This window comes from Rhinoderma darwinii, chromosome 2 (genome assembly GCF_050947455.1).
Source record: "Rhinoderma darwinii isolate aRhiDar2 chromosome 2, aRhiDar2.hap1, whole genome shotgun sequence".
Classification (NCBI taxonomy): Eukaryota; Metazoa; Chordata; class Amphibia; order Anura; family Rhinodermatidae; genus Rhinoderma; species Rhinoderma darwinii.
Window position 1 is genome coordinate 48,229,273 of NC_134688.1, and position 13,370 is coordinate 48,242,642.

The following is a 13,370-nucleotide window of genomic DNA, read 5'->3' on the forward strand; positions in this document are numbered from 1 at the left end:
GACATTTGCTTTAGGACCCATTTATCAATTATTAATATGATTCGTTCATTTCTGAACTACTGAACTACTGTAATTGTAATTGGCGAGCGTAAATGCACAAAAAGATCTACTATAAACGATAACTCAACAGTTGATCACTGATCTCTGTCGATTGTGTGTACATAAAAATAATCATTATCGTTGAAGGGATCTATATATGTAAATGCCACTCATACTAACATTTACAGTTCAAAAGTCTTGCATGAGCCGTCGCTAGTTAACAATAATGTTTACCGTTCCCGGCAGCTGGCTGCTAAGACTGTTATGATGAAAATGTCCATCAGATCCTCAAAAAGGATTTTTTAAACCACCAATTATTCACGGGTGGATTGAAAAATCGTTTAATCGAAACACATCTGTTCCAATACTAGACCTAGGGCCGGCATCATCACCCGGTGAACCCGGGCAAGTGCCGGGGCCCACTACCCTTGAGTGGGTCCGCTCAGCTCCCGGGTGCTGACGCTGCCATCATGGCTCCTCCAAGAGTGGACTCCTCCGGCCAGAGCGTTGCCGACGCTCTGCCGGTGATTCTGCTACTGGAGGAGCGCCAGAGAGTGGCGTAGCTATAGGGGTTGAAATTGCCCGCAGGCCCCCCTCACCACACTGGCGCAATAGCACTGCAATGAATCCTCCACATTGCCGGGTTGGCCCGCCCACTGTACCGTTTACCCTATCAGCCCACTTCTAGCTGTTGCCCTCTTACTCATGGCCTAGAGGGAAAGGAATGGCTACTCAAGAAGAACTGATCGGCAGTAGGAGCCGCAATGTCCCACGGTTTCCTGAGTTCAGGCATTCTGACTCCTGATGCTCTCTGACCGCTACACCAGATGTATGTAAGTAGCTACTAGTAATGCAGCTATTAACCACCATTGTGTATGTCTGTCATGTTGAGCAGTCACACCTCAGGGCTGAATGTTTAACATAACAGACAAAGTATAAATAAATAAATACATATCTATCTATCAACATTTTATATCTATTTATTTTCTATCTTTTTAAATATATAAATAAATATATAGAAATACATTTATATATAAAGAAATATACACACACACACACACACACACACAAGTTTATATATATAAAACTACATACATATATATTTACACATCACGTTTAGTGTCTACATTCGCCATACACGCCAGGAAAATCTCCCGATTCATATATGGACAGTGATGTCAGGGGCTCCTCCGGGAGAGGAATCATTGGCAATGCTCTGGCTGGGGATTCCACTCTTAGAGGGAGCCTCAAAGGCGCTATCTACAGTGAGGGAGGGGGGGGGCGGTTGGCACCACCAGGGAGGGGGCTGTGTGACACTACCAGGGCGGGGGCTGTGTGACATTATCTGGGAGGGGGGCTTTGTGGCACTAACTGGGAGGGGGGCTGTGTGGCACTACCTGGAAGGGGAGCTGTGTGACACTACCAGGGAGGGGGCTGTGTGGCATTATCTGGGAGGGGGGCTTTGTGGCACTAACTGGGAAGTGGGGCTGTGTGTCAGTAACTACATGGGGGTCTATTTGGCACTACCTACAAAGGGGGGCTGTGTGGCACAATCTGCAGGGGGCACTGTGGCCCTATCTACAGAGGGCACTAAATATATGGGAGCACAAAATAGGGGCATAACTTCTATATGGGGGCACAAAGTTTTCTGCCATTTTACTGCCGCCATGAGTTCCCCTGCAAGGTGGCCCACTAAGTCTGTGTCACCCCAAGGACCGACATAAATCGACAATACCATTTACCTGAGATGTGTTAGGAACCCCACAAACAGTAGATATCCTAAATGGAAAGGGACCTTGATCACTAAAGCAAAGCAGTTCAATAATTGCATATTCTTCATCCTGAAAAATAATAAAATGGAAATAAAGGCACATCAGAAGAGATTAGTTACAATGATATCAGTGGCACTACATAAATAAATGGATAGCAAGGTTGATTATGTTGTAGTAATAATAATAATAAAGTTAATATGGTACATTTTATTCAAGACCACGTGCCTTTCCATGTGTCTAATACGAAGATCAATAATGCATTTGAATAAAATTATAATAATTTTCATCTAGAAAAAAACAAAACAAAGATAAAAAACTAAATAGAAGAGAGCAAAATTGCGTGAAATGTTTTGTTTATATTTAAGACTTTTAGAAGGCATAGAGGGAATGAACAGATATAAGGGTATGTGCACACACACTAATTACGTCCATAATTGACGGACGCATTTCGGCCGCAAGTCCCGGACCGAACACAGTGCAGGGAGCCGGGCTCCTAGCATCATACTTATGTATGATGCTAGGAGTCCCTGCCTCTCTGCAGGACAATTGTCCCGTACTGTAATCATGTTTTCAGTACGGGACAGTAGTTCCACGGAGAGGCAGGGACTCCTAGCATCGTACATAAGTATGATGCTAGGAGCCCGGCTCCCTGCACTGTGTTCTGTCCGGGACTTGCGGCCGAAATACGTCCGTCAATTACGGACGTAATTAGTGTGTGTGCACATACCCTAACTAAGAATTGGCTATATAGACTAAAAACTTTTCAGAAAAAGACAAGTGAGGGACTATTTACACGTGAGTTTTATTGCAATTTAAGGCCATGTTCACACTGAGTTTTTGCAGGCAGAAAATTCTGCCTGGAAAAATCAGCTCCGTTTCTTTTAAGTGGTTTTGCACAACACGCTTTTTTTGCTGTATTTTTTTTGGGCTTTTTTTTAAGCTCTCTCTTCAACAGAAAGATGGAATAACCGCGAGCGTTTTTTGCCGAAAAACACGTAAAAAATGACGTAAAAAATAGTGGCAAAAAAACATGTCATAAAACGCGTTTATTTCCATCTCCCATTGATTTCAATAGGGTTTTTGAGGCGGAAAACAGCTCAAGATAGGGCATGTCGCTTCTTTTTCCCGCGAGCGTTTTTTTTTTGCTTGCGGTAAAAAAAACGCCCCCACTTCCGAATGAAATCAATTTCGGCTGTTTTTTTACATCAGTTTTTGCCGTGGTTTCCGCTGCAAAAAAACTCAGTGTGGACAGGCCCTAACAGTCCAGCAGGCTTGCAGGTTTATCGTATTACTGGAAGTTTTCAATGTGTAATTAAATTGTCACATTTATGACCTGCAATCTTGCAAATAATACAAATAACTATTTTACTTTTTGGAAACAATAGTATTTTGCCACTTCTGTGTCATCTGGAATATTGTCATCATCTCCATTGTCTTCAAATTCCAAATCTTCTTCCAAATTTCTATAGAAAGAAATACAATTTGTTTATTGTGTAGTTCAATAAAATCAGATTATGAAACTCTATGACTCAATCAGTGGTAATTTAAGAAATATCCTCATTAATTTGTATAAACTTCCTTAGACAGTATCAAATTTCTCTGCTATTCTCTAAAAATTTTTGACTCAATATCACAAATTTGCTGTATAATGGATAACTCAACTCACTAGCTCTCTACTAAACATAGTTACATAGTACGGTTGAAAAAAGACACATCAAGTTCAACCAAGCGATGGGAAAAGGGAAGGGAAACATTTCTACACATTGACATAGGAGTTGATGTTTTTTCGTTCTAGGAAATTATTCAACCCTTTTTAAAGCCATCTACTGTCCGTGCTGTGACCAGCTCCTGCGGTGACTATTCCATAGATTCACAGTTCTCACAGTAAGGCTGGGTTCACACGACCATGTTACGTCCGTAATTGACGGAACGTATTTCGGCCGCAAGTCCCGGACCAAACACACTGCAGGGAGCCGGGCTCCTAGCATCATAGTTATGTACAATGCTAGGAGTCCCTGCCTCGCTGCAGGACAACTATCCCGTACTGTAATCATGTTTTCAGTACGGGACAGTAGTTCCACGGAGGGGCAGGGACTCCTAGCGTCGTACATAACTATGATGCTAGGAGCCCGGCTCCCTGCAGTGTGTTCGGTCCGGGACTTGCGGCCGAAATACGTTCCGTCCATTACGGACGTAACATGCTCGTGTGAAGACTTGTCGCTTCTGCAGGTTCAACCTTTTTTTCTCTCCAGACGGAGGGAGTGCCCCCTTGTTTTTTTAGGGAGTTTTACATCGAACAGGATTTCACCATATTTTTTGTATGTGCCATTAATATATTTATAGAAGTTAATCATGTCCCCCCTTAGTCGTCTCTTTTTAAGGCTAAATAGGTTTAATTCTTTTAATCTTTCCTCATAACTTAGATTCTCCATGCCCCTTATTAGCTTCGTTGCTCTTCTTTGTATTTTTTCCAACTCCAGGGTATCCTTTCTATGAACTGGAGGCCAGAACTGAACTGCATATTCTAGATGAGGCCGCACTAATGCTTTGTAAAGTGGTAATATTACATCGCTGTCCCACGAGTCCATGCCTCTTTTAATACACGACAATATGTTGCTGGCCCTTGAAGCAGCTGATTGACATTGCATGCTGTTATTTAGTTTATGATTTACAAGTACACCCAGATCCTTCTCAACAAGTGACTCCCTCGGTGTAGCTCCCCCCTAGGACATATGATGCATGCAGGTTGTTCGTACCCAGGTGCATAACTTTACATTTATCTACATTAAACCTCATTTGCCAAGTGGACGCCCAAACACTCAGTTTGTTTAAATCCGCTTGCAATTCACGAACATCTTCCATAGACTGAACATTACTACATAGCTTGGTGTCATCTGCAAAAATAGAAATAGTGCTATTAATCCCATCCTCTATATCATTAATAAATAAGTTGAATAATAGTGGTCCCAGCAGGGAACCCTGGGGTACACCACTCATAACCGGGGCCCATTCAGAGTAGGAATCATTGACCACAACTCTCTGGATACGGTCCTTGAGCCAATTCTCAATCCAATTACAAACGATACTTTCTAAACCTATAGTCCTTATGTAAAGGATCTGCCAGACACAGCTTCTGTGTCGACGCCCGTGGTTAGTCAGTCTGCACCTGCTCCTAAGTCTGATAGAGTGACTCCTTCTTCTACCACTCAGGCTGGGAGGCTGAGGAGTGGGAGAGCCTATCACAGCCTGGCCAGACGGTTCTAGCTCCCGTCCTCTGTCTATTTATACCTTCATTTCCTGCTTCTCCTTTGCCTGTGATTCTGCTTGTTTCCTGGCTCTGCTGCTGCTGCTTGTACTATTTGTCCTCTGCTTCATATTGACCCTGGCTTTACTGACTACGCTCCTGCTCTGTGTTTGGTACCTCGTACACTCCTGGTTTGACTCGGCTCGTTCACTACTCTTGTAGCTCACGGTGTTGCCGTGGGCATCTGCCCCTTTTCCCTTGGCTTCTTTGTACCCTTGTCTGTCTGTCTGTCGTGCACATAGTGAGAGTAGGGACCGTGGCCCAGTTGTACGCCGTCGCCTAGGATGGGCCGTTGCAAGTAGGCAGGGACTGAGTGGTGGGTAGTCTGTCTCCCTACCCCGTCTTTACACCTTAATTTACCCTTTAGACGTCTATGAGGGACAGTATCAAATTCCTTTGTAAAGTCCAAAAACACTATATCCACAGCGGCCCCTCTGTCTAGGCTTCTGTTCACCTCTTCATTATAAACAAATCAGGTTGGTCTGACAACTTCTGTCCTTAGTAAAACCGTGCTGGCTGTCACTTATAATACTATTTTTTGTCACATAATCCTGTATATAGTCCCTCAATAGCCCCTCAAACATTTTCCCCACAATGGATGTTAAGCTTACTGGTCTATAATTACACGGGGAAGACCTAGAGCCCTTTTTTAAAATAGGCACCACATTTGCCCTGCGCCAGTCCCTTGGCACTATACCAGTCACTAGAGAATCTCTAAATGTTATGAAGAGGGGGACAGAAATAACTGAACTAAGCTCTTTAACCCCTTCCCACTCCTGGACGTACTATTAGGTCATGGTAGCTGTATCGTTCACGCTCCATGACCTAATAGTACGTCACGGGAGTAACGGCCGTTTCGGCCGTCTCCCCGACACATGCAGCAGCTGTGACAGCTGCTGTCTCGTACAGCAGCTGCCGCAGCTCCTACAGCGCAGACCGATCGCTGTGTCCCCGCTGATTAACCCCTTAAAAGCCACGTTGAATAGGGATCGCGGCTTTTTAGGGGATAAGCTACAATCGCCGGCCTGCTACACGATAGCGGCAAACGATGGTCACTATGGCAATCGGACGCCTAACAATGGCATCCGGCTATGCCATCGACAGAAGCCTAGTGGGTCCTGACAAAGTCAGGACCCACTATGCTTGCTGTCAGTGAGTAGCTGACAGCTCTAATACACTGCACTACGCATGTAGTGCAGTGTATTAGAATAGCGATCAGGGCCTCCTGCCATCAAGTCCCCTAATGGGACAATGTAATAAAGTTAAAAAAAAGATGAGTAAAAATAAGAAAATAAAAAAGTTTTAAAAGTGATCAAAGTAAAAATCCCCCTTTTTCCCTTATCAATCCTTTATTATAAATAAAAATAGATAAATAAACAAATAAACTATACATAATTGGTATCGCCGCGTCCTTAACGGACTGAACTACAAAACTACTTCATTATTTATCCCGCGCGGTGAACGCCGTAAAAGAAAATAATAATAAACCGTACCACAATCACAATTGTTTGGTCACTTCACCTCCCAAAAAATGGAATAAAAAGAGATCAAAAAGTCGCATGTACCTAAAAATGGTAATGATCGAAACTACAGTTAGTTACGCCAAAAATAAGTCCTCACACGGCTTTCCTGATGGAAAAATAAAAAAGTTCTGGCTCTTAGAATATGGTAACACAAAAAGTAAATGATTTTTTACAAAACTTATTTTATTGTGCAAACGCCATAAGACATTAAAAAAACTATTAACATATGGTATCGCCGTAATCGTGCCAGCTCGCAGAATAAAGTGAATATGTCATTTATAGCGCACGGTGAACGCTGTAAAAAAAAATAGAATAAAAAACAATAGTAGAATTGCTGTTTTTTAGTCACCACGCCACCTAAAAATAGAATAAAAACTGATCAAAAACCCAACAAAACTACAATGAATTCCTCAAGGGGTGTAGTTTCCAAAATGGGGTCACTTTTGGGGGGTTTCCACTGTTTTGGCATCACAAGACCTCTTCAAACTGGACATGGTGCCTAATAAAAAAGAGGCCTCAAAATCCACTAGATGCTCCTTTGCTTCTGAGGCCGCTGCTCCAGTCCATTACCGCCCGAGGGCCACATGTGGGATATTTCTCAAAGCTGCAGAATCTGGGCAATAAGTATTAAGTTGTGTTTCTCTGGTAAAACCTTTTGTGTTATAGAAAAAAATGGTATAAAAAGGATTTTCTGACAAAAATAAATAAATATGTAAATTTCACCTCTACTTTGCTCTAAATTCCTGTGAAACACCTAAAGAGTTCATAAACTTTCTAAATGCTGCTGTGAATACTTTAAGGGGTCTAGTTTCTAAAATGGGGTGTTTCGTAGGGGTTTCTAATATATAGGCCCCTGAAAGCAACTTCAGAACTGAACTGGAACCTAAAAAAAAATAAAAATGAGCCAATACCTTGCTTCTCATAATAAGCAGTGCCCACTCCGAGATGACCCCAGTTATGACCGTTTGTATAAACGGAGACCCCTATTAGATCGTTTCAGTGCCCGGTTTTCCCAAGCATACACCCCCGAGAATTGTATTTCTATTGATGAGTCCTTGGTACATTTTAAAGGAAGGCTTCAATTCCGCCAGTACCTGCTGGGTAAGAGGGCAAGGTATGGTGTGAAGATGTATAAGCTGTGCGAGAGTGCATCAGGGTGTACATACAAATTTAGAATATATGAAGGGAAGGACACCAGTATTCAGACCCCGGAATGCCCCCCCATACTGGGAGTTAATGCAAAAATTGTGTGGGATTTGGTGCACGCACTGCTGGACCAGGGTTACCACCTCTACCTGGATAATTTTTATACCAGCATCCCATTCTTCAAGTGCCTCGCTTCCAGAGGTACTGCGGCATGCGGCACTGCTAGAAGAAATCTGAGAGGCCTCCCTAAGACTCTGCTTGGGCAAACACTCAGAAGGGGTGAGAACTGTGCACATTCTAGCAGCAATATATTGTGTGTCAAGTACAAGACAAGAGAGACGCCACACCAGTACCCATGTACCAGGACGAGGTACCAGTACAGAGACCCCCATACCAGACTGCATCCTGGACTACAATAGGTACATGGGAGGGGTGGACTTGTCCGATCAAGTCCTGAAGCCCTACAGCGCCATGCGGTGTGGTATAAGAAGCTGGCCGTGCACATCATACAGATGGCATTGTACAATGCGTACGTGCTACGTCGATATGCAGGCCAGGCGGGAACTTTCCTGGAATTTCAAGAGGTGGTTATCAAGAAACTAATTATTAGGGACCAAGAAGGGGGGCCCCCAGTACTTCTGGAAGCGAGGCCACACACATCGTACCAGGGCAACACTTTCCAGGAGAAGTTCCCCAAACTGGCAAGAAAGGAAAAAGTCAAAAGAGGTACAAAGTCTGCTATAAGAGGGGAATAAGGAAGGACACAATATATCAATGTGACATGTGTCCCGAAAAACTAAGGCTCTGTATGAAAGAGTGCTTCAAAATGTATCATACATCCCTTGATTTTTAATCTACCCCAGTTTTACTTACCCTGATGCACTCCGCACAGCTTATCCCCCTCATCTTTCCCTTCTGAGCCCTGCTGCGTGCCCAGGCAGCTGATAACAGCCACATTGAGGGTATTGCCGTACCCAGGAGAACCCACATTACAGTTTATGGGGTGTATGTCTCTGGTCAAAATGCTCACAACACCTCTAGATGAATGCGTTAAGGGTGTAGTTTTTAAAACGGGGTCACTTCTTGGGGGTTTCAACTGTACTGGTACCTCAGGGGCTTCTGCAAACATGACGTCGCACCAGGAAATCCCCAGTAGGCCAAATGGTGGTCCTTTCCTTCTGAGCCCTCCCATGGGCCCAAACGGCAGTTTATCACCACAAATTGGGTATTGCCGCACTCAGGACAAATTGGGCAACAAAATGGGGTATTTTATTTCTTGTAAAAATAAGAAATTTTTAGACAAAACTACATATTATTGGAAAACATTAGTTTTGTTTGAATTCCCAGCCCAATTCAAATAAGTTATGTGAATAAACTATGGGGTCAAAATGGTCACAACACAAATGAATTGAATTCCTTGAGGGGTGTAGTTTCCAAAATGGGGTCAGTTCTGGTGGGTTTCCATTGCTTTGATACCTCTGGGGCTTTGCAAATGCGACATGGCACCCGAAAACCAATCCAGCAAAATATGGACTCCAAAGAACAAATAGCACTCATTTCCTTCAGAGCCCTCCCATGGGCCCAAACGGCAGTTTATCACCACAAATGGGGTATTGCTGCACTCAGGACAAATTGGGCAACAAAATGGAGTATTTTATTTCTTGTGAAAATAAGAAATTTTGAGCTAAAACTACATATTATCGGAAAACATTATTTTATTTTTTTTAATTCCCAGCCCAATTCAAATAAGTTCTGTGAAGAAACGATGCGGTCTAAATGGTCACATTACCCATAAGTTAATTCCTTGAGGGGTGTAGTTTCCAAAATGGGGTGACTTCTGGTGGGTTTCCATTGCTTTGATACCTCTGGCACTCTGCAAATGCGACATGGCACCCGGAAACCAATCCAGCAAAATCTGCACTCCAAAGAACACACAGCGCTCTTTCCCTTCTGAGCCCTCCCATGGGCCCAAACGGCAGTTTATCGCCACAAATGGGGTATTTCTGCACTCAGAAGAAATTGGGCAACAAAATGGGGTATTTTGTTCCCTGTGAAAATAAGAAATTTTGATCAAAAATGACATCTTATTGGAAATTGTTATTTTTTTTATTTCACAGCCCAATTCAAATACGTGCTGTGTAAAAACTGTGGGGTCAAAATGGTAACAACAACCATAAATTAATTCCTTGAGGGGTGTAGTTTCTGAAATGGGGTCACTTTTAGGGGATTCCTACTGTTTTGGCACCTCAACACCTCTTCAAACCTGGCATGCTGCCTAAAATATAGTCTAATAAAAAAAGAGGTCTCAAAATGTAAGTCCTTCTTTGCTTCTGGGGCTTGTGTTTTAGTCCATGAGCACACTAGAGACACATGTGGAACATTTAAAAAAAACTGCAGAATCTGGATAATACATATTTAGTAGTGTTTCTCTGGTAAAATCTTCTGTGTTACAGAAAAAAAATTGAATACAATTGAAATTCAGCAAGAAAAATTAAATTTGCAAATTTCACCTCTACTTTGCTTTAATTTTGTAAAATGCCTGAAGGGTTAAACAAACTTTCTAAATGCTGTTTTGAATACGTTGAGGGGTCTAGCTTTCAAAATGGAGTGTTTTATGGGGGTTTCTAATACATAGGCCCCTTCGGAACTGAACAGGTACCTTTAAAAAAAGGCTTTTGAAGTTTTCTTAAAAATATGAGAAATTGCTATTTATGTTCTAAGCCTTGTAACATCCAAGAAAAATAAAAGAATGTTCAAAAAACGATGCCAATCTAAAGTAGACATATGGGAAATGTCAACTAGTAACTATTTTGGGTGGTATAACCGTCTGTTTTACAAGCAGATGCATTTAAATTCTGAAAAATGCTATTTTTTATACATTTTCTCAAAATTTTGCAATTTTTCACCAATAAACACTGAATATATCGTCCAAATGCTACCACTAACATAAAGCCCAATGTGTCACGAGAAAACAATCTCAGAATCGCTTGGATAAGTTTAAGCATTCCGACGTTATTACCACATAAAGTGAAATATGTCAGATTTGAAAAATGGGCTCTGAGCCTTAAGGCCCAAATTTAAGGGGTTAAGAACTCTAGGGTGTAACCCATCTGGTCCCGGGGCGTTGTGTACATTTATTTTATTTAACTTAGCTTGGATATATTTATTAATGTATTAACAGCTCTGACACCGGCTACATCAGCTGCTCTTTCTTTTGTTGTATATACAGAGCTAAATAACCCATTTAGTAACTCTGTCTTCTCTTATTTCCCTGTCACCAACTCCCCATTACCACTATTTAAAGAGGCTCTGTCACCAGATTTTGCAACCCCTATCTGCTATTGCAGCAGATAGGCGCTGCAATGTAGATTACAGCAACGTTTTTATTTTTAAAAAACGAGCATTTTTGGCCAAGTTATGGCCATTTTGTATTTATGCAAATGAGGCTTGCAAAAGTACAACTGGGCGTGTTGAAAAGTAAAAGTACAACTGGGCGTGTATTATGTGCGTACATCGGGGCGTGTTTACTACTTTTACTAGCTGGGCGTTCTGATGAGAAGTATCATCAACTTCTCTTCAGAACGCCCAGCTTCTGGCAGTGCAGATCTGTGACGTCACTCACAGGTCCTGCATCGTGTCGGCCACATCGGCACCAGAGGCTACAGTTGATTCTGCAGCAGCATCGGCGTTTGCAGGTAAGTAGCTACATCGATTTACCTGCAAACGGCGATGCTGCTGCAGAATCATCTGTAGCCTCTGGTGCCGATGTGTCCTCGCTCGTCTGACACGATGCAGGACCTGGGGAAGTGACGTCACAGCGTGATCTCTCGAGAACACGGCTGTGTCTGCACTGCCAGAAGCTGGGCGTTGTGAAGAGAAGTGGATGATACTTCTCGTCAGAACGCCCAGCTAGTAAAAGTAGTAAACACGCCCCGATGTACGCACATAATACACGCCCAGTTGTACTTTTACTTTTCAACACGCCCAGTTGGACTTTTGCAAGCCTCATTTGCATAAATACAAAAATGGTCATAACTTGGCCAAAAATGCTCGTTTTTTAAAAATAAAAACGTTACTGTAATCTACATTGCAGCGCCTATCTGCTGCAATAGCAGATAGGGGTTGCAAAATCTGGTGACAGAGCCTCTTTAAGGATCCTACATGTTCAGACCTTGGTTTCTTCGGATTTACATACTTGAAGAATTTTTTGTGATTTGTTTTACTATCTTTGGCCACCTGCCTTTCATTTTGTATTTTTGCAGATTTTATTACTTTTTTACAGATTTTATTAAGCTCTTTATAATTTATAAAGGCTACAGCTGTACCCTCAGATTTGTATTTTTCAAAAGCCCTTTTTTTTCATATATTGCCCTTTTTACAGAAGGTGTAAGCCATGTGGGGTTTAATTTGAGTCGTTTATACTGGTTACCTATAGGAATAAATTTTGCATTATAATTATACAAAGTAGATTTGAAAATCTCCCATTTATCATTTGTACCATTATTTGACATTAGTTCTTCCCAGTCTATATCCTGAATTGCAGCCTCATCCTGGGGAAATTACCGTATATATCGGCGTACAAGACGACTTTTTACACCCTTAAAAAAATGTCAAAAGTGTGGGGTCGTCTTATATGCCGGATATTGTCTACATTAGGGATGCACGTTGCAGCCGCACAGCTCAGTATAGTGACACATGAATGTATGGGAGCGCGGCTGCGGCTGTGTAATTCAGCCACAGCCCCGCTCCTGAGTCATGATAAGTTCGCGGGGTCAGGATGATGCAATGCGGCCAGCGCTGCACTAATGAGCGGCGGCACTGGAGACAGAACATGGCGGGCGCGCTACAAAACACCCCCATGTTCTGTCTTCAGTGCCTGAACTGCCGCTCATTAGTGCAGCGCCGGCCGCACCTCCTCATGCTGACCGCGCGCGCACTTCCTGTCAGGAGCGGGGCAATGGCTGTATTACACAGCCGCAGCCCCGCTCTATAACGGCGGAGATCAGAGAAACCTCTCATCTCCGCCGTTATTCCCCTGAATGCTGCGATCACAGCTGACTGCAGCATTCAGGGGAAAGTGAGAAGGGGGGATGCCCCTGGATCGCGTCACAGGGAATTCCTGTGACGCGATCGAGGGCCATACCATATATGGGCAGACAGCCCAGGGTCTATTGACGGACCCCAGGGCTGTCTTACCATGTTTCATGTTGTTAGGACATACCCAAGTATGTCCTAACAACTGCCTGTGTATTATCCGTCCACAGGTTAATGTACTGGCACATATCTGATATATGTCAGTACATTAAAGTTTAAAAATAAAGTAAAAACAAAGTATTGTTACATTTTTAAAAAAATACACCTTCACCTTTTTTACAATAAACATTAAAATAAAAAAATGAAATAAACACGGCTTTCATTCACTTATTAATGTGAGGCATGAGGTGCGATGAATTTACCCTCCATGTTCCTCACATTAATAGTAATTAACCCCATCATGTACCTCGCACATTAACCCAATATGACTGAGAAACATGATGGGATTAATTACTATTAATGTGAGGCGCGTTCAAAATTCATCACACGTCG

At 42.6% G+C, this 13,370-nt stretch overlaps 1 protein-coding gene across 3 annotated transcripts in view; it reads right to left on the minus strand.

Annotated features, from left to right (window-relative positions):
* The window catches only part of PARP4 (poly(ADP-ribose) polymerase family member 4), a 221,456-nt gene that overhangs the window by 161,247 nt on the left and 46,839 nt on the right, over positions 1-13,370 (minus strand). For all 3 annotated transcript variants that reach the window (XM_075851621.1, XM_075851620.1, XM_075851619.1), the window contains exons 5-6: positions 3,181-3,274; positions 1,782-1,880 (exon numbers count right to left, since the gene is read on the minus strand). In XM_075851621.1, the coding sequence (XP_075707736.1) occupies positions 1,782-1,880; positions 3,181-3,274 (193 nt within the window). The remainder of the gene's footprint in view (positions 1-1,781; positions 1,881-3,180; positions 3,275-13,370) is intronic.